Below are 21,410 nucleotides of genomic sequence, written 5' to 3' on the forward strand. Positions count from 1 at the left end.
AATTAGATCTTACTGGAGTGACTGCGCGACTGAGGCGCTATCTTTTGGTGGCGAGCAGAAGTACTAATAAATCGACTTGTGGCCGACGAGTGTGTCAAGCTAGGGGGTTAATGGAGTAACCAGTGGTGCCACCTAGCGGCCTGAGACATAAGGAGGGGAAAGGTTGTCGTTACCTCCGTGCGAGCGCGGTAGTGTCGGCGCTGCCGACGCCTCACAAGTGGCATTAGTTACCACAGCCGTCGCTAGGTGTCGCTAAAGTCCAGAATCGTAACTGCGGCTGTCAAGCCTGAGATGTCCTTGACTTCGGTTAACGTACCCGTGCGGTCGTCGCCCCTAGCCACACTTCTGAGAAGAAAGTGGTGGGTGAGCAGGAGGAGGATGATGGCTTCAAAAAATGCATGGTCTGTGGGACACAAGGCCCACGGGATCCTCCTGTCGTGTCTTGCTGCTAGTGAACCTTATACCGATTCGTGACAGAGTTAGCAGGGCTCAGCACTGCTTCACAAGCTGCTGTAGGCAAAAGGTAGTCACGCGAAGAAACAAAGTTACCGGCCCCGACGTGCCTGGAGGCGGGAGAAATATTAGCCAGAATGCTAGCCTAGCATGAGGCTGGGAAAGAGAATCAGCTCGCCTCTGAGAACAGAGGCTGAGGGCCTGGCCGTAAAGAAAATAAGATGAGAGAAAAAGAAAAGAAAAAAAAATATATTTTCAAAAATATTTAAGATTACAAAATTTTAAATAAAACGTGCCTAAATCCCTAATACACGGCACAACAGGTAGCAGCACATGCAGAAGCACGTGTTTTTAATATGCTGTATATGCGTAGTTTGTTTGATTCTTTACTGAAACTGTATTAAATGCCAAAACATTGTAAAGTATCGTACTCCATTGTAATTCATTCATGGCTTTAAAAAAATATATATATATTGTCCTCCTTTTTAGTGAAATGTCCTCCTTTTGCGAGGTGAATGTCCTCCTTTTCTGTTATCAGTGTCTGGTAACCCTACTCCCAAACCAAATTATTGGATCCATCACTGTATGTGTGTGTGTGTGTTTGTGTGTGTATGGTCTTTTAGATATAATACACAAGTCTCAAGCTCTTGGTTCTCAGGTACTTGCAAAAAAAAGTTAAAGTCTTGAAAATACATTATTTAGCCATTCGGCCATTCCATGCCAAAAAGGACCAAATTGTGTACAACTAAAACATAACATAAAATGTTTTTATAAGACTATAACTACCCAACATATCCTTAATTAACCATAAATGTATACATTTTTCGATTATTTTTAATTTTTCATACATAACTTTTCATTTTAAAATGGGTATCTAATAATTACCATGTATTATGGTATAAACAAGTCAAGTTGGTGCTCCTTTAACATTGGCTATATATGTTTTTCTTTAGCATCTTGTGTTTTGGAGGGAAAGAACTGTTCATTTGGCTTCCATCTGTATGGTTTTTGTGGTTCAGAGGTTTCAGCTAGTGTTTTTTGAAGACCTATTTGATGGTGTCCCGTCCGTAACAAAAAAGTAAGAATGTTTATTATACGCATAAAATATTACTCAAGTAATTGTTTATCATACATGACTAGATACTACAACTAGGTGTTAACAGAACCTCAAAGTTTAATGTTGATTATTAATTTTCTGGACTAATAAATCACTTTTTTAAGATTTGTCCTATCCGTAACGTTTTTAAGATTTATTATAATATATAATCATTTTGTTGTTTTTTGTAAATTATTGCGAATTTACCTAAACATGTGCTAATAATCAACATTCACATGAGAATTTTTATAATAATATTAACAAATTTAGAAGCATGTAATGTACATAAATCTTTACTTTGAGAGTTGAAGCCAAGGAACAGAATTCCATATTACCGTAAAGTGTGCACTGATTCGGAGACAGATGAAGAGTGTGTTGTGCAGAAGCTTACCAAGAACAATGCTCAAGATGGCAGCATTGAGATTTTCTACATGGAGCAGGTTGTACGCGATGGATGCCAGGACATTCTTTTTAAAACTGATACGAGGAAGAAATATGTTGTGAACTTTTCAGAAGTGATAGGTTTACTTCCAGAACCTGAGTTAAAACAGCTTGGAGATAGGATTTTTTTACAAATTTGAAAAGATAATTCCTGCGATTATGTAGAATCTGCTTTTCTGAACTTAAAAAATATTTACGATACTGAAATGACTGATAATGTTAGAATTTTTGCTGTTGTGTTCATTAAGGAGTAACTTTTAAACCAAATTGTTATGTTCAGTAAGGTGGTATTGTAAATTATATTTTGTCCCAGGTCATGTCCCGTCCGTAACAGGTCACTCACTAACAAACATTTTAACTGTTGCTTAAAACTTAATTTTTTAATGTCAGTATATAGTATGCTTTTAACTTCTCGTTATCTAGATTCTAAATAGTAAATTAATTTGGATAAAAACCACTTAATGATTTTCAGAAAATATTTATTATTCCTCTTTGATTCAGAGGCCAAAAATAACTTTTAAATGGACAATTAATAGCATCATATATGCTGATATTATTAAATGTAATTATGTTCTGTTCATTAAGAAAATTTTTTATTCCAAAGTACTAAATTAAGAGTGTTTTTGTCATTCAGACTTTTGTCCCATCCGTAACGTCCCGTCCGTAACGTGTCACTTTCTCAAAAACATTTTATTGATGGTTATTAAAACTAAGTTCTGATTTCAGGAGGTTATGCATGTTTGAACTAACTACTACTATACCATGTATTGTAATAACTGGATGTAAATAACTTCATAATTCACAGAAAATATTCGGTGAAAACTCACCTTTGCCGTCCTGTCCAAACTGTGTCCCGTCCGTAACAGTACCAAAAAGATGTATAATTCAAGGATCAAAATTAATAATTATCTCGTACATCAATTGGAAGGTGTTAATACGTACTAAGGGTGACTAACTGCAGTTATTGATAAAATAGTTAAATAATATGTTTGAGACAGTGTGCAACATTATTTTTAAGGTCTAACTGTCCTGTCCGTAACAATGGAATGACCCCATTGGAACACACATTTAATATATTTTGTGAAATATATTTTAGAATAATAGAATGTAAACAAAATTGTAGCCTATCTTAAGTTAAAATTATTTTTTGTCCTAGTGTCCCATGACTCCTGAGGTATGCAGTTACCTCCAATGCTTGCAATTGAAAAAGTATCATATGCTAAAAAAAATTGTATGGCCACCATATAGAAACCAATCTGAAGAAAAATTTAAGTTGACTCTAAAATGGTCAAGCAAACCATAAATATTTTTTGGTTCTATTGATGTGAATTGACCCAAAAACATAAACTATGTAGTACAAAGCAGTTGCATAGTGACGAACCAGATTATTTCCTCAACATTTGTATATGAAACAATTTTTAGCTATATACTTGAAATACAAAATGGTTGACTAATGATATTGGTTTTAAATGATTAAGCAAAGAAGGTTACAGTTAAAGTGGTTTGTTACTGTGTACATTTTAGTGCACTCATAGTACTTTAAATATCAATGACTAGCTGCAAAGGTTAGTGGTTTTCATGTAATTCAAACTTTTAAACAAGTGATAAATTGTATTAGAACGAATATGTCATATTCAACGACTAAAACATTTTGCTGCAATTCACTTATTTTATGAAACAAAATGGTGTTGCGATCTTTATGTTACATTTAAATTTATGGTATGGTAGCAGACATTTTACTGTGATTAATTATTTTTACATTAAACCTTAGTAGTATACTCAAAGCTGACAGTTTTAAAGGAATTCATTGACGAATTTTCCAGGAAATTAATTTTATAGTTCTCATTCCTTAAGAGGGACAGATAGCTCAGGTAGTAACTAGCCCAATGAAATACTTGTTTAGGATTTTTAATTTGTAATTAGAGTAATTTTATATTTATTTCTAGTATTAAAGGTTGATTCAAAAGGTACATAGAACAACATGTATCACTTGTGTTAGATGTTATTTTTTAGTTTTTTTTTTTTAAGAACAGATACATGTTTTTAGCATAAGAGGGTGGGGTGAGCAGAAACATGGTAAACTTAACTAGACAAACATCTATATCATTTTGGTTTCTTGATGCAGCACTCTTAGCATTAGTTCAATGGCTGTGCTGCACCCATGTGCACGGCAAACATTTATGCCGCTTCATCATGGTCAAAGTGTTTAGCCAACAAAAGCACAATGTGTACCAATTCCTGCATCAAAGGGCACATCACTGACTGACATTCATCACCATCACCATCACCATCATCATCATCATCATCATAACATGAGGCTACACCCAGTTGACTTGGGCCTCCAGCAAAAAATACTAGTGTATCTATCCTCTCTACATCTCAGATCTACCATCCGTTTATTTCCCTACCTGTGGACAGTTGGAGCACCTGGCTGCATGGTGATTTGTATCAAATGATGATAATTCTGCACAGTTATTTTTTCTGTCTTAAGAAATTGCTTAGACCTACACAGTTTTATAGAGATCTTGTGGGAAAAATATTAGTGTAAAGTGATGTGACCAGGCTCGGTGGTTCCCCTGGGATACACAACATGTGTACGAGCCACCCGAGTGGTGCTGCCACCGGTCAGTTAGGTTTAGAGGTGAACAGGCACACACTGATGGAGATGGTAAACGTGTGTGGACGATTTGTCCTGATGTTGTGGATGGGCATTCTATTTGGTAATACGTGAATCCACAGTGCGTATAACCCAACACTACAACAATGAAAACTTAAATATAAATTGAAATTCCCGGGACAACTGCCACTGGTGCAGCCTTCCTATAAGTTCCGCAATGTATGCAGAAAAACTTGCGTTCAAAAGTTAGTTTAAGTGCTAAGATGTCTTTGTCTCCTGTGTCCTGCTCAATGGCTAAACTGTCAGAAACGTACCATTGAGAGTAAAAGCTGGTCTTTTACTATAGGGCATTTCCATACGCACGGGTGTGACATTTGCATGATTATCTAAGAACTTTATATTAGTTTTATTTACAAAATTTAATGTACCTCTTTTTAAAACGCAAGGATATACGTAGTTCTTCCAAAAATCTTCTATTTTGTTCCATTGGTTATGATGTTGTAGTGCAGTCACTAAGCGTTACGGGTGTGACAAATTTCGGACATGTTATACGTGGCAAGCAATTGTCTATAAAATCTCTGTGAACTAGTGCCAGGTAAACAAAAAACAATTCTGATTGCAAGTACTTTACTTGAAACCCTTTACACAGAGCCAAAAAATATAATGGTAGGAAGCACAGTTCCTGAAAAACAAATTTTCTTAGTTACGGGTGTGACGCTGTTTGTTACGGGTGTGACCTAGTCCACAAAAAATTCACAAAAATACATATCTTTATTGTAAAAATATACAGGGCAACTATACTTTAATTTAATAAGACAGTCATGTATGTATCTGAGTTTAACAACTGGTGATTTTCTTCAAAATGAAAACATTAAATTTTTACAATTTTAACTATAAAATACATATTTATAAACATCTGCTCTGGCAATCCTACATTCTACATGACACTGCAAGCATTAAACTTTCTAATATTATGATTTAGCCTATCATTTGTGTAGGATAAACATATACAAACACACATTTCACATACATTTTTGACATATATATAAACTATGCTTACATACTAATGGTCGTTGCTGGTGGGAAAATGTAAACAATTCTGTTCCCCACTGCTTTTAAGGCGATTGGTGCACGGTAAAAAACGGTCACAGGCCCGAAAACAATGAATTTTGTATCATATGACCACTAAAGAGTCTAGATGCCTATGTGGGTGACCGTTACTATGTAGGGATGTCAGGAGCTTAGTTCCAGCTCGTCAGTGGCGAGATGGCCTTCATACGGGAAGGGTGTCGCTGGTGGTCGCTCTGCGGCCTGCCATCTAGCGGGAACTAACAAAACCTCGAAGGTTGTATCTCGCTCTCTCTCTAACACACAGCCGATAAGGTTCTATCGTGCCCGGAGGAGGGGAATTTTTATCAGGTTTCTCTTTCACTCATTCTTCGCCATGGGGAGGCAGAATGGATTATTTTTTGTCTGCAACTGCGCAGACGTCATGTGGCCACTTCCGCACTCTTCTCACTCAACTCGCTCATTCTCTCACACTATTTCAACAAATCTTTTCAAATCTTCAACATCAATACTTTAAACCATTGCGCTTCCTACGGATTAATTATATTTCATGCAAGTGCCTGAATTCAGCTGCAAAAAAATAAAACGCGTAGTCAATTTTTTTCTTCAAAAACCTTCCCAAACACTGTGTGTTAAAAAACATTCTGAAAGCCCATTTTTCTAGATAAATGGAAATTCTAAATCACCTACGCCACAAGGAAACATTGTGCTTTAATATTATGTAAAGAAAACACCTCTTAGTTTTATAGTTATGTAAAGGTGGTGTGATATGTTTTAGATGTCGCACCATCTTATCATCCATGTAGAAGAGTTACCCGAAAAGCTAACAAGACTATTGCCATGGAAATGGAAATATGTTTAAGGAAATATTTTTCAAATGTTTGTAAACAATAAACAACATATAAAAAATCTTATAACTGTAAAATTAAAATACAAACAACCCTATAGCAAATTTAATTTCAATATGAAAAAGTCTACAATAATGTTTACAAGAAACAAAATTGCAATAGCAATAGATACAAAAATATCGCAATTTTGTTACATTGTTAATATATATATTATTTTTAATAAAGGCAATAAAAATGACATACTCAATATTTGGAATACAATAAATACCTTAAGCCCTACATAATTGCTGCAATATTCACAATAAATGCTTTTCTTAAATATAGTAATTAAAAAACATCGTAAATAAATTATGAACATACATATTATGGTGAAGGAAAGTGGACACTATCACACTGAAAAATCTTAGAGGGTAGTTTTCCTCATCTTATTTCTTTCTTTGCGTTTTTGGTCTTGTTCGTTAAAATATTTCATGTTCAAATACTTGATACGCATATACGTTCTTGTCCTGACAAAACAGTATATAACTTCTTCTGGATATTTATTTTCAGTAGTTCCGCAAATAATTTTAGTCAGTGATTCAAAAATCCGCTCTTTTTTGCACAAATTGTTGCCATTAATATTTTCAAAACACATTTCAGCGATCTTTATTAATTCAAAAAATTCATTAGTGGGACATTTTAAGTTACCCTTTGATTGTACATGTATCCAGCTATCGTCCTCCGAATTGAAATCCGTAGTGCCAAGGTCAGGATATTTATTTCTGAAACGGTGAGCTATATAGCCAGAAACATATTTCAGCCCTTCAAGAGAAATTTCGTCACTTGAAAGGGGCCTGGCCTCTAAATCTAAGTCTATTTCTTCCATGTCAGCAAGATCTATTTCATTTAAAGGTGATTTCTCTTGAAATGTCTTTGTAAAATACATTTCCTTGCACAAAAGTAGTTCTGTAATTTCATTCTGATAAGCACTGTCCTGTTCCATTTCATTTGACGAAAAATCACTTACCAAACACATTTGGTCTGTCTTCTCATCCGTGTTTTTCCGTTCAGCAAAAACTGCTGCAGAATGTTTTCACAATATGTAGTTTATAATTCTGTATTTAAAGTAAATGGGCGACAGATGCGTATTTTATTACATGCTTTATATTAGCTTCACCTATATGTTTGTTTGTCTGTCCGTCTGTAACTCTTTCGACTAAGAGTGAGTGGCTTATCACTGTAAAATGTCCCACCAATTTCATCACGTTTGTTAGCCGAGTGGTCTAAGGCGCGCGACTTCTGAGACGTCACCTTACGGATTCAGCGATCGTGGGTTCTACTCCCGGCCACGCCGGAAAAAAAGAATGTTTTTTTTCTCTGGTAAATTCTAAGATTATATCCATACATCTAACTGTAAATGATTCGGAGAGACTTTACCATTTCTTTGTGACGTTTCAACTCCGAATAGTTATCTCAGATGGTAATAGGTAGTGTCAGTAACTCATTTCCCTATGATAATTATACATAAATATAGTTTAAAAAACTAAAAAAACATGCTTTTAAAGAATATCAAACTAAAAAGTTAAAAATAAATATAGTTTAAAAAACTAAAGAAACATGCTTTTAAAGATTATCAAACTAAAAAGTTAAAAATAATTTTAAAATTTAATTTATGACAATAGTATATAAGCAATACTAGTATAAATGAGAAAAAAGCATGGGGCGCTTAATATACAAAAAATATGGCACAAAGCGCCTCAAGCTTTTTTTCTCATTTATACTAGTATTGCTTATATACTATTGTCATAAATTAAATTTTAAAATTATTTTTAACTTTTTAGTTTGATAATCTTTAAAAGCATGTTTCTTTAGTTTTTTAAACTATATTTATTGATGTTCCATACCTCTAATATATGGACAGAGAAAAAAACCACTCTAACACATCTTAGTTCAGTTTAACTGTTAACAAATATTTAGGTTAACAGGTCCTATACATATTTCCGAATGTTTTACTGACTGAGTTATACTGGACATTAATTAAATTGATCGCTGATATTTATACTTTTAAACGAAATTTTGAATTTATCATTTTATGTAAACTCTAATGCGTTAAAAAGTGTAACGCAACACTACACACAGGTAGCGATGTCTAGTGCACTGCCCTATGCACATTAGTTAACAAAAAAATAAAATGAAATATTAATTACTGATAAATAATACCTTGATGTCGTGATGAAAGTAACACATGCTTATCTGATATTTATCTCAATTAGAATACGAAATAGGAAGATAAAATAATTAACTGATTTTAAGACTGATTTATTACTTACACAGTACAGTGCATTTTGAAGACAAATGGGTCTTAAGAAGCGAAAATCGTACTCGATTAAAGGATGGTATGGTGTTCGGTGTATTAAGGTTTCCCTCAAAGTAACAGTTTCAGAATGCTTTTAAGATATTAGTTACATCCCAACATAAGTTTAAAACATTTCTCTTAAGAGTGTGCTTCATAGCATTAAAAAATGTGCCTTAATTATTTTGCAAATTTATCATTGTTATGGTGACGATGTCAGGGGTTTTCGTAATTTTTTTTTAGAAATATAGTACAGTATTAGCAACTACGTTAAGAACTGTTATTTTATTCACACAGAGAAAAGAAATACAAAATGCTAAAATTTGGCGTTTGTCTTTTTATATACTATATAGGTTTGTTATTATATGTGTGTTGTAACATTTATAAAAATGTTAAATATATTCAACAATATTTGGTAATTTAAAAAACTTTTATGTACGCGACTTGAAACTACGTGAAAGGTTTTCAGTCTATAAGGCCTATTCTATGATTTTTTTAAAATTATTAATTCTTATGCAAACAATTAATAAAATTGGAAGTTTCTTACATTGTCAGTATATGCATAGCATTACAGTTATTCCAAACAATTCTCTACCAGTGTTTACCTAAGGTTTGCATGTTACGTTGGTTCTTCTACTAATACACGTATATTACAAGAGGTTTGTAATAGATTAAATGAGGTAAGTAAGAATTCGTTTTTATAAACGTTATGTATGAAATTATAAATTTTGAGATGTATAATAACAAAAAAAAGTGCGTTCCGAAGACATATGTCGGTAGTGTTACCCACTGAAAAATTATTCCCACTTCAACTCTCTGTAAAAATAAAAGTATGGGGTTGAATGCGTCAAAAGGGGTATATAAATAAAATTTGAGGCTTCTTCCTTATTTCATACGCTAGTGTCCCCCACTTACAATTGCAAACAAAAATTTTTCCTCGATGTTGTAATTTACTCTGCGTAATCACAAAAAAATTTTGGCAGTAAAAAGTATTTAATTTTTAAAAATGAAAGCATTCATGTTTTGAAAAAAATATTAAAGCGATGTGGGGAAAAATGTTTATAGATACTCCAGTAAAATTTTCAGTTTGATTGTTTTGATAGTTTCGGAGCTGTTGCGAGTTTAGTTTGGAGGATTCTCGGCCGCGCGAGGCGAGTTTGGCTCTTTTTCATTTTATTCCAGCGTAGGAAGCCGATACGTGGCTTCACCTCGCGTATTACTGTATATTAGCTCCATGAGCGCGACCTTGACAGTCCATTTCTTCGGTCTCCTCTCCGTCATTCCTCTACACCCCATTCTTCCCCCTCCCCACCCGCAGGCTGCGGCCCGCCGGCCGGAGCTCCGCCGGACTACCTGGTTGCGACAAGCGCCGCCCTCAGCGCCACGTCGCGGGGACATTCTTCCCGGCGGCGAGAGTTTTACACGCAGCACTAGAACTGTCACTCCAGAGGGCATGTTTTGAGTCGGATCGTATCAAAAACAAAAGGATATGAAAATATATACATAACTCAATAGTGTTCTGCCAATTATGTTTTCATTTTCATTTAAATTTATTCTTTACATCGCTCCTGAAGTAGTCCAGCAGTGATCAATGGAAATTGTCAATATTAATCTGTAATTTTGACGATAAAAATTTTTTCTTCTTACTTTTATATGTGCAGAAACCTATTCGTACACTCGTTTCTTGAACTATACTTAAGTTTAACATAATTATGTGTTTTCTAAATAATTCTGGCTTGGAATAAAAATAAATACATTTAAAATGACATAACTCAGCAAAAAAAAGTTTATTAAAAATATCCTAGGTATATTATGTCTTAAAAAGAAGCATCAAAAATAAATATGTACAGTTAAATTAGTTTTGTCGTAATATTTTCCATGCACCAATCGCCTTAAGCAAGGATCTGGAAGAATGCCTATAATTTGCTGCACAGACACATATGAGGTGTCTTCTTCATTCATTCTGAAAGTGTTTTCCCCAGCACATTTCTTTAAAAACATTACTTTTACCTCACTTTGTTCATCAACATTACTTTGACAGATACCCACATACTGATGATTAATAGGAATGTTTTTCCCCTGTGTTGCAAACTGCACTAAAACATATGTTCCCGGTTTCAAATTTTCTGTGTTTACAGGTGTTTAAATTCTGCCTTCTGCACATTTAACTCCATCATCTGTACTTTCTTGCACTATCATTATGTTTTTGTTTCTCTTTTCTCATTTGTCTACAGCTTCGTTGCCTTTCTGCATCTTTGAGTCTTTTCAATTTTAACTTCCTTTTACTCACAGATGTTGCTTCCTTTTGTTTTTCCCTTCTAATCTTATCTCTTTCCCTTTCTCTTAACAAATGTGCATGTAATTTTTCTGGATCTTCTCGTAGTTTCTGTCTCCACGTGCGAACCCTCGTTGCACTTTTGATTTGTTCCATGTTATCTGAAAAAAAATGTATTCCATTTCAATGTCCTCTCAATATTTGGTAGGCCTACTCATCATATATGCTAAATTCTATAAACAGTATATTAACTAATTATATTAACGGCTAGATCTCCAGAGTTTTAATTAATTCACATCATGTATGTTGGATAACATTGGGAAAATCATAGTTCTGATGCACACAAAACATTTACAATAACAATGCATCTATGTACGGGTAACACAATTGAGATTTCATCTCTGAATTTAATACATAGGATTATTTTAAAATATCAAACCTGCAAACACATTATTAGCATTATAATATTCTGATCATTGTGTGTGATAATTCATGAAAATATTTAACATTACTTCCTTTCCTCTGTATTAGAAAAATTATGTACATGTTTGTATAAATGTGCATTAAAAAAATTAATATTTAATGCGATTTTCTTATTTCCTTGTTATATATGTAAACTAATTATGTAATGAGTGCTTTCAACTCACATGAACATAATTTTGTAAGGTTATGACACCCTATATTAACTCTAGGGCCGGCTATGCAATAAGTGTTACGGGTGTGACCAATTTTTGGCCATTGGTAAATTTAAAATTACATCACTTTCTAGTACACCAACTTGAAAGACTTGATTTGACAATACTTAACCTTACTTTTAGAATGGATATTTAACAATTTTTTATTTACTTTGATCTGTGACTAAAAATTTGTTTGTTTTATGTTACGGGTGTGACACTGACACACACAATAATACAAATACTTATAAAATTAAATTGGATTACCTTGTACTGGATATTGTTGCTGCAATGAAAGCCAAAACTCTAGATCATTTTTAAATGCCTGTAGAAAAGGGCATGGATGGATAGTAAATCCTGCCAACAAAACAATGTTATATTTACTACTTTTCATGCCAATACATATGTAAACTTTGTAACACAATAATTATTGCCAATTATATTAAATCAACTGTAGTTTGTCATATTCATACAATTTAATTATTATATTCATTGAAAACAAGTCTAAGAAGCCATACAAATATTTTTGAAATTCTCATGGTAAGGCTCACTTTCGCATGGAAAGGCCCTATAGCAGTAGTAGCAGCAGTAGCAGCAGTATCAGCAGCAGCAGCAGCAGCAGCAGTAGCAGCAGCAGCAGCAGCAGCAGCAGCAGCAGTAGCAAATATGGTAGCTAGCTATTGTAGGCTTCTTGTTCATCTTTAAGTTAACTCTTTGCCCAGTTAAATGGCCTGGGAGTACAGTTTTTTTGGATTGTTTTACTTTTCACAAATATTTTTATTGATTTTAAATTCTTAATTTTTAATATTTATATCAGTAAATTCTTAATAAATTTTAACATCGTGATTATTGTTAATATAATTATTACGGTGTTTTGAAGACCATTATAGCAAGCATATTTTACAACAAAACATTTTACATAAAAAAAAAACACAGCCAGGTCATTAGTGCGCTCTGATTATTTGCATGAACTGAACTAAAATTAATTTTTTTTAAAATTAGGATTAATAAGTTTACTAAAATAAAATAATTTTTTGAAAGTACTGTACCTATATCTAAAAAACTATCAAGTTACAACAACCTCTCTTTTTCAACAAGTACATGTTATTTTTTTGTTATATAATTATGTTCTTTATTTATGATGAAAAATATAATTTATATAATATAATTAATTTTAAAATGAACAAACTACTTAATAGGGAAATAATATGACAAAAATATGTACGCAAATTTCAAATAACAACAACAACTGATTTACATGTGCAATAGATTATTTCAAGCAAAAATTTATAGTACAAAGTAAATGTTCTTTTCATCCTTGTCGGTGTGTGAAAGTCCCTGAAGCATGGGTGTACACTGAGGCCGACATCACATTCTGTGCACATCCATCTTGAATCTCTTCTTTTAGACTGCCTGGTGGTGTGCTTGCAACTATGGCACCATCATTGAGCTTTCTGTTTTGACGATGTTGATGGAACTTGGTTTGGGAAATGACGAGCTGATAGCCATAATGGGTCTTGTTTCTGCAGAATGTCATCTTACTTTGGTTGCCTTATGAGGATTATTCGAAACTCAAATAATGTGCATTTCAGCACACACAAATCAACAAAATGGAAAAACATTTTGTACCATTTCACACTATTAGGACAGCTGTTATTGAAACTGACTTGCATATCTGCCTTGTCTATAAGACCCATAAAATTGTTGTACTGAACAATACTTGCTGGCTTCTGTTTTTACTATCCAGTAGAGTGGTGTAGTTTTAATGTTGTCTTCAGTTCATGTTTGTGCCTTGAAGACAACCTACACACGTCTATTTTGTCATGCCATTTTTCAGCAAGAATCGTAGTTGTGTGTTACACTACACACTCACCTTTCGAAAACCTGTTTAGGGAACTGTGGCATGAGTTTCTGGTTCTTTCTTACAGTTCTGCAAGCACCAATATTGTTTTCGTAAATAAACTAAAAACGATCTTACTTGTATGTATTAATTGTCTGTGAAAACACAATGTCCTTTATAGAGGAATTGATGCAAAAATTATCTTACAACAGAACCAGACATAACCAAGTGACAATTAACATCAATATTGCTATCTTTGCCTGTATATACAATAAAATCTTGACTGTAGCCCATTTTGCAGTCACAACGGACAAACAGTTTCACTCCAAACCTATACTGTTTACTTGGGATGTATGGCTTGAATTACAAGCACCAATTCCAAGGAACAATATTTTAATCTGTAAGGTGTAAAAAAGTTTTGAATCAAACTCTTGAGTGTCTTAATTACAGCACTTATTTGGGCTGTATTGTTGCAAAAATGAAGAAGTTGTAGCTACAGACAAAATCTATGGAAAGAAAATATTTTTTTGAACTTTGGAATATAAATCATGGGGTCAGTAGACCAGTAGTCTGTTTATTTTTGGTTGTGTGTGCCATTAGCATTACAGTAGCTAAAAAAGTATAAATCTCTGCTACTGTAGTTGGATACCACATTTTTAGCTTATATTTATCTTTCATTGGGATGCTTGTAGAAATATCAATGATATTTGTTTGTCTCACATTCAGTTTGTTGCAAAAATTCACTGTCTACAAATCATGCCACCATAAAATAGCACATAACTAAATGAAAATATTCCACTGGTAAATAACTACTGTACGTCTTTTCCCACCCTAAAATATGCATTTTGCTTAAAAAATTCACATTCGACGACATAGTTCCAAAAGCAAACAACAGATGGCAGCACTCATATTGTACAGAGATGCACCAGAAAACAGCTAGCAGATTTGAATTTAGCTCAGTTCTAAGTATTATATTGATGCCAAATATTTTTAATTACTTTGGTTTCAGTTTGTCACAAATTAGTCACATGAATGATAAAGGATTTTATTCTTACTAGTGTGAATATGACTGATCATGTTATAGTAATGCAATATCTACACTGTTTTTTAGTATTTATCAGACCCCTGTTAATTTGTGCAGTGTAACAATTCTCTATGCATTTGTATTTATTTGTGTATGTGCCAATAAAACTACTTTGCATGAAAAGGAGTTCTGATGTTTGGTCTTTTTTATTTCAGTTGGCGAACATCAGTTAACGAAACATAAGGTTGCAGTTAAGATTCTAAACAGGCAGAAAATTAAGAGCTTGGATGTAGTTGGAAAAATTCGTAGAGAAATTCAAAATCTTAAGCTTTTTCGCCACCCACACATCATTAAACTGTGAGTAAATTTTATTTGATTAGTTTTATTTTGTCAGTAAATAGTTTATTTGATTTGCATTTAGGGAATTGTACACACTGTAGATACTGCTAAATGTAATATAAATTAGTTTGGTATACAAGCTGATCATTTATATATAGCATATATGGACATATATACATTTATAAGAACTTAACATTGTTGATGTAGCAGTAACTGTGTGATGTCAAGGCAACTAAAATACATTGAAATACTGTACAGCGTTAATATATGTTAGGTGGATTGACTCTCAGTGTTAAAATGCATTTGGTGGCTTGACTCTCAGTTTTAAAATGCTTTTGGTGGATCTTGGATTTATATATCTTCAATCACAGATTACTGCCAAAAAAATGTTATTCCATTTTATTACTTCATAGTTTCTTTGCAGGAGAAATTAGTTTGACTTATGTCTATAGTGTGTATCCAGACTGTGAGGATAAGGTTTGAGCAGTGACTTCTACAAGTAGGTACACATCCTACTAATATTATAAACGCGAAAGTTTGTAAGTATGGATGTTTGTTACACTTTCACGTAAAAACTACTGAATTGATTTTAATGAAACTTTACAATAATATAGCTTATACATCAGAATAACACATAGGCTACATATTAATATGAAATTCCATCCTTAAGGAAGTGAAAAAGTAAAAATTTCATTTTATAACCGAAAAAATCATAGATCATAGACATACAAATAGTGAGTGAGTGTCATTTCTCTATGTCTGCCACACGATCATACACATAGTAAGGTCTTGCAAATTCATATTTTTCTCCTTGGTGAGACCAGCCTGCTTAGTGGAGCTCGCAGCGGTTAGCAAAATAAAGGTGCTAATAACAGTTTGGTTCTTAACTTCATCAATAGATAGAGTTGCCTTGAATTTTAAATGCACCTTCGTTCTATGCTTTTGTCATGTCTTTAATTTTCGTTTGTTTATGCCGTATGCGTACCTATACCATTTATCCGATTGCGATTAAATTTTGGTGAGTTGTTATGCGGATGCCCGTGAATGTTTCTGAGAAGGTATAACTATTTTGCAATAGTTGGAACACGAATTGTTTCAAAAAAATGTGTTTATTTCATATTATATAGCGGCACTTCGTCTGTTTTTGTTGTCTAAGTGCGCACGCATGAGACAATTTATTTAAATATAAAAGAGATACAGAGATAGAGTGATATATATATATATATACAGAGTGAGATTAAGAGAGACAGAGAGATAAGTTGAGATAGAGCGAGGTATAGAGAATGAAATGGGTTAGATAAAGAGATATACCTATAGATGTATAGAGCTTTATAGAGACTTATATATAGTATGTATAGAGATAGTGGGAAGTATATACGTAGATATAAAGAGATAAATAGAGATAGAGAGATACATAGATGTATATAGATGTAGATAGAGATAAATATATATATAGAGAGATGGATAGATGATTTGTATATGTGGAACTACTTCCAACATATTACAAAACAAAACTGAATGAGTCATTACAATGCAGGCCGAGCATTAGCTAGATAATGGAATCTTTTCAATATTAGTAACCTCTTATTTTTCAGCTTTTTTCTATAGTGCTTTATAAAGTCTAGATTACATACAGACCACAAATTTTTCGATATATACAGGTAAATAACTATACACTGGCAGAACAATGTCTGTCGGGATCTGAAAGTGATATAAATTATTTTGCACACTTGACATTCAAATTAAGAATACAATTACTAACTACATCTGATTTCGAAAAAGGTCCCCTTCACCCTGTTTTCAGCCCGGGAAATGCCGGGTACTGCAGCTAGTAACAAAATATTTCTGTTAAACATATGTCTATTGATTGCCCCAAAGCTGCACTTTTGCATTACACGTGGTCAGAATGCCCAGCCTCATAATATAGTTTGTAATGAGGGAAATTTTTTTTTTCTGTTCTATTTAGGTATCAAGTGATCAGTACACCAACTGACATCTTCATGATAATGGAGTATGTGTCTGGAGGAGAGCTCTTTGACTACATAGTCAAGCACGGAAAGGTTTGTGAGTTTTAATGGTTTACAAGCTGGCTGGTGTAAGAAATGAATTGTGATGTTAAACCAAGACCAGATCTCGTTAAGTAGGCTACATGTTAAGGAGCAGTATTTTTGAAAGTAGAAACCTAGTTGTGTGTGTGTATGTATGATGTTTCTGATAAATACTGAGTGTCTGGCAGGTGATTTCTGAAAAAAAAATTATTTTTTACACTTTCTCCTTTAAGTGATTGTTATATATTCATGTATTGTTTTCTATGTGCACATTTCACCAAAAAAAATAACTTTCCTTAAAGGGTTGGGACAATATTTTTTTTTTTTTTACATTTTTATAAATTCTACTGGTTAATAATTCTGCATGAAAAATCTATTACACCATAGTGTTTTTTAAAAGTTCATTAGAATAAAGGTAGCAAGTTCCAATTTTTTAATGAAGGTTAACAATATTGCAATCCATTTTTTCAAATTTTCAAAGGTGTAAGATCTTTGTTATGAAAACATCATTTGTTAGTAAGCTGTTAGCAGTTTCCGATTTTTCACTTAAAAATTTGTTCAGAAATTTGTTTAAGGGTATAGTGACTCCATTTAATATATTCATGATTGATTGAATTTAGTTCTGTCTTCTTTTTGGTAAGGAATTTCTTAATTTTTTTCATTAGGCCTATTATATTTTTGTAGTCTGTAAAACAGGAAATTTAGATTAGTATGAATAGCTATGGTCACCAGTCATTTTTAGGTTTATTTGCAGTTTTATTAGTGTGAATAAATTATAAACAAGTTTACTTTATTAATTAGCACCTACAAATGATTTATCATCATCCGACCTGTAAACAAAATCACTTAAAGACCAATGTAAACATTTTAGTGTTTTTAGTTATGCATGGACTTTAATATAAAAAAAATATATTGTTCATTCTTTTATCATGATACTTAAATATTAGAAATAATAATGAGGCAATTGCTTGATTTATGTGTTCTAATACTTAAACTGTTGATATTCAAAGTTTCTAACAAAAATCATAGTCTACCTTATTTAAAAGGAAATACAGCTGTGTGTTTTTGGTAAATATTATATGATCAATTATCTTTGTTTATTGTCTCCTGGAAGTGCACTTCTACATGCTTACTATAGTGTAACATTCATACAATCTGGTTTTCTTAAAGGGAATTGGCACAGGGTAAATAAACTGTCATACATCAGAATAAGCTAAAAAGTGTTTCATAAATGCTTGCTTATTACCACTACACCTGTCCCTCGAAGTAATGCTCTTATAATTGGTTCCAGGAAAACAGAGCGCTAATCAAAACAGCGTTAATCAAATATGTTTTTTCGATCAGAATATATGTTATTTAAAATAATTTGTTTTCCAATAGGTAAGTGTCATGCAGACTACCATTTTAATTAAGACACTGCTCTCATTAAAATTAATTTACAGTAAAATAATGTCTAAATACATTTGAAGTAAATAAATGCTGAATAACATTTTGAGATCAAACAACCTAAAATTAAATTAAAATATATACTTACCACATTGTTTACATAATAGGGCTTGGGCATAACATTCGTAAGTAGGCGCTATCTACATTTCTGAGTAACAAAATAATGTTACTAATTTAGGAGATGTATTTCAGTTCTAATAAAATTTAAAAAGCATAAACCTGACATTTTCTTTTATTAGAAAGAGTATTTCAGTTCTAATAAAATTTAAAAAGCATAAACCTGACATTTTCTTTTATTAGAAAGAGTATTTCAGTTCTAATAAAATTTAAAAAGCATAAACCTGACATTTTCTTTTATTAGAAAGATTATTTAACCTGTTAATGTAATTCTGGCTCTGTTGTTTTCTAAATGTGTGTCTGCCATGATTTACCATTAGTGCATCCTAGTAGGCACAAGAGAAACTAGCCCTGAAAGCTTCTAACTTTGTGGCTTTACTCTCCAAAGCTGCTGTTCACATGCGGAATGGCGTGAAATAAACATTGGCTGAACACATGAGCGTCGTCAGAAATAAATACGAAATGAAAGAGAGAATAGCTATTAAGGGAAGGGCATTTAATTTGTTGAATTTTTCTTTATTTTATTTTATGCTTCACAAGTGTCATTGCCATTGTGCGCGCACGGAAATAAAAAATTCACATAAAAGAAAAGAGCGCTACTTCGAATCTATGACAGCGTTATTTCAATTCAATTCATAATTTATTGGCGGTGTTACTTCAAAACTGCACAAATAAAACAGTATTACTTAGAGGGGTGGGTGTACTGTGCCCGGCAGTTATCTTGGTGTGTCTCAGCGCGGGGGTGCGGGGACAGCGGGACGGGAGAAAGAAGAGGGGGTAAGCAGGCGATACGTAGCCGAGAGCCGTGTAGTGGCTGTTAGGAAAATATCGCCCTTCAGTGTATACCCGAAAATGGAAGGCGAAGGTGGCAGCTCGCAGAGGCGCGGTAAAGTGATAAATAGCGGAGAGCGGGAAATAATAAAAACTGTTTATTCTATGGTATAAGTTGCTATTACTCCAAAAAAGCGCAAAAGTGGCTTAAATGGAAAGTTTAACATTGTAAGTTATATGTTCTGCATTGTTTGTACACTATGAATGCTGACAATCGAATAGTAATAATAGTAATTAATTTTAACTTAATTTGGTTTTTCGTCACCTAATACAATCAATTATCATGGAAAGAGAACTTCACACTTACATTAAACAAATCATATAATATATATGAGTTTTTGAAGGTTATAATATGCATTCTAAAGTGGAAGTACAATGCAAATTGTATTAAAATTTATAATAAATAATCGATTAAAGGTGCATTAAAATATAAAGCCACACATACACAAGCATTTTTTAAATGCCAGTAACGTTGGTAGTCAGGTGTTTCCTAAACGACTGACATGAAGTTAAAGCAGCAAATATAACATAACAAGCTCCATGTTTACTTAAATGTAAATCCAGCGCTAAATGTCACGTTTTAGGTACGGAAACCGGAGAACGATAAGGGCTAGACTGGCTCCTGCGTCATCAACTGTGAGATAGCTTTTGCGCGGAGATCTACAATTGCATAATGTTTTGGTCGTTTGCTTTTTCTTTTAAGACTTTTTTTAAAAATAACTTTGAGAACACAATGAATTGAGAAGCATAGTTTTAAATTTATTTTACATACTAAGTGACTTAGTTTTCCAAAATAAATTGTGTCTGGTTTTCGCTAGTTACTGAGTTAACAACATTTCAATTAATTTTGGTTAGCATAATAATTAGCAGACACCGTAAGTATATTTGATGGGACAAAGTAAAACGTTGCAGGTTTAGATAATAGTTTGTTACTTTTCCTGACAGATGAGTACAAATATTCGAGCACAACCACTGCAATTTACACAATGTTACACTTACATAGTACAAGTACAATTCATAGGATTTCTCACTTTTGGTTTGGTAACCCAGCGTTCTTAGCCAAAAGGCCTTACCGCCCTGGGGTCCCCACGGGCGTGGATACAGACTTACGTAGTGTAGGAAGTCACGCGCCGAATGTTTTCTGTGCTGCTAGTACAAACCTCGCCGCTGACCTTGACAATAGGGTATCGCTTTCTCTTCGCCCTCCCCTTTACCCCAGACAGGACTAGGGAGCTCAGACACCAAGTTATCTGCCGGGCACAGTATATGGTCAGCCAGCTCGTATATAAGTTAGCTGGTCAGATTTTGGAAGTTATTGGTGAGACAGCTCCCGTGAAGGGAGAGTGTAGAAGGTCACAATTCTGAGGCTTTGAGCATTTAGCTTGAATCCCAGGAAAATCTTACAAAAATGTCTTCGTCTCTCTCTCTCTCATTCATTCGGACACCCTGCAGTTTTTCTTAGAAGCAGACAGAGAAAGTAAGCCACGAAGAGAACCCTTCCTTTCCCGCCCCTTCCAGTCCAGAACATTATTCTCAGAGCCAGCATCTGGTAAGATGTGACAACCGTTCCACGACAGACTTTTTTGTGTTCTGCTTTCCAGGAAACAAAACCTATAGACATAAATCTTGAAAAAATTTTCTATAGCTAAATTTTTGGATGGTGTTAGTTGACCATGCTTAACCCTCTGACTACGTAATTTTTTTTTCAAAATTTAAAAAAATAATGCATTTATTTTGTTTTCTTAAAAGAATGATTATATAAATTTACATCAAAAAATATAATAATAATAATTTTAAAAGTTCTTTTATTACGATAAATCAGAAAATAAGGCTCTAAACATAGTTTAACGCCACAGTACTTATACCCAATTTTTTTTTTTCAAAATTTATAAAATATATATAATTTTTTTCTTAAAAGAATGATTATATAATTTTACATTAAAAAATATAATAATATTTAA

The 21,410-nt window shown here is 33.2% G+C and overlaps 1 protein-coding gene across 6 annotated transcripts in view; it reads left to right on the top strand.

Moving 5' to 3' along the window:
* Positions 1-21,410, top strand: part of LOC134529278 (5'-AMP-activated protein kinase catalytic subunit alpha-2) — a 230,411-nt gene that overhangs the window by 14,787 nt on the left and 194,214 nt on the right. For all 6 annotated transcript variants that reach the window (XR_010074522.1, XM_063363175.1, XM_063363177.1 and 3 more), the window contains exons 2-3: positions 14,884-15,025; positions 16,974-17,067. Coding sequence is in view for 5 of the 6 variants with exons in the window: in XM_063363175.1 (XP_063219245.1) it covers positions 14,884-15,025; positions 16,974-17,067 (236 nt within the window). In the remaining variant the exon portion in view is untranslated. The remainder of the gene's footprint in view (positions 1-14,883; positions 15,026-16,973; positions 17,068-21,410) is intronic.

The sequence above is a fragment of the Bacillus rossius genome, chromosome 2, assembly GCF_032445375.1.
Source record: "Bacillus rossius redtenbacheri isolate Brsri chromosome 2, Brsri_v3, whole genome shotgun sequence".
Taxonomy (NCBI): Eukaryota; Metazoa; Arthropoda; class Insecta; order Phasmatodea; family Bacillidae; genus Bacillus; species Bacillus rossius.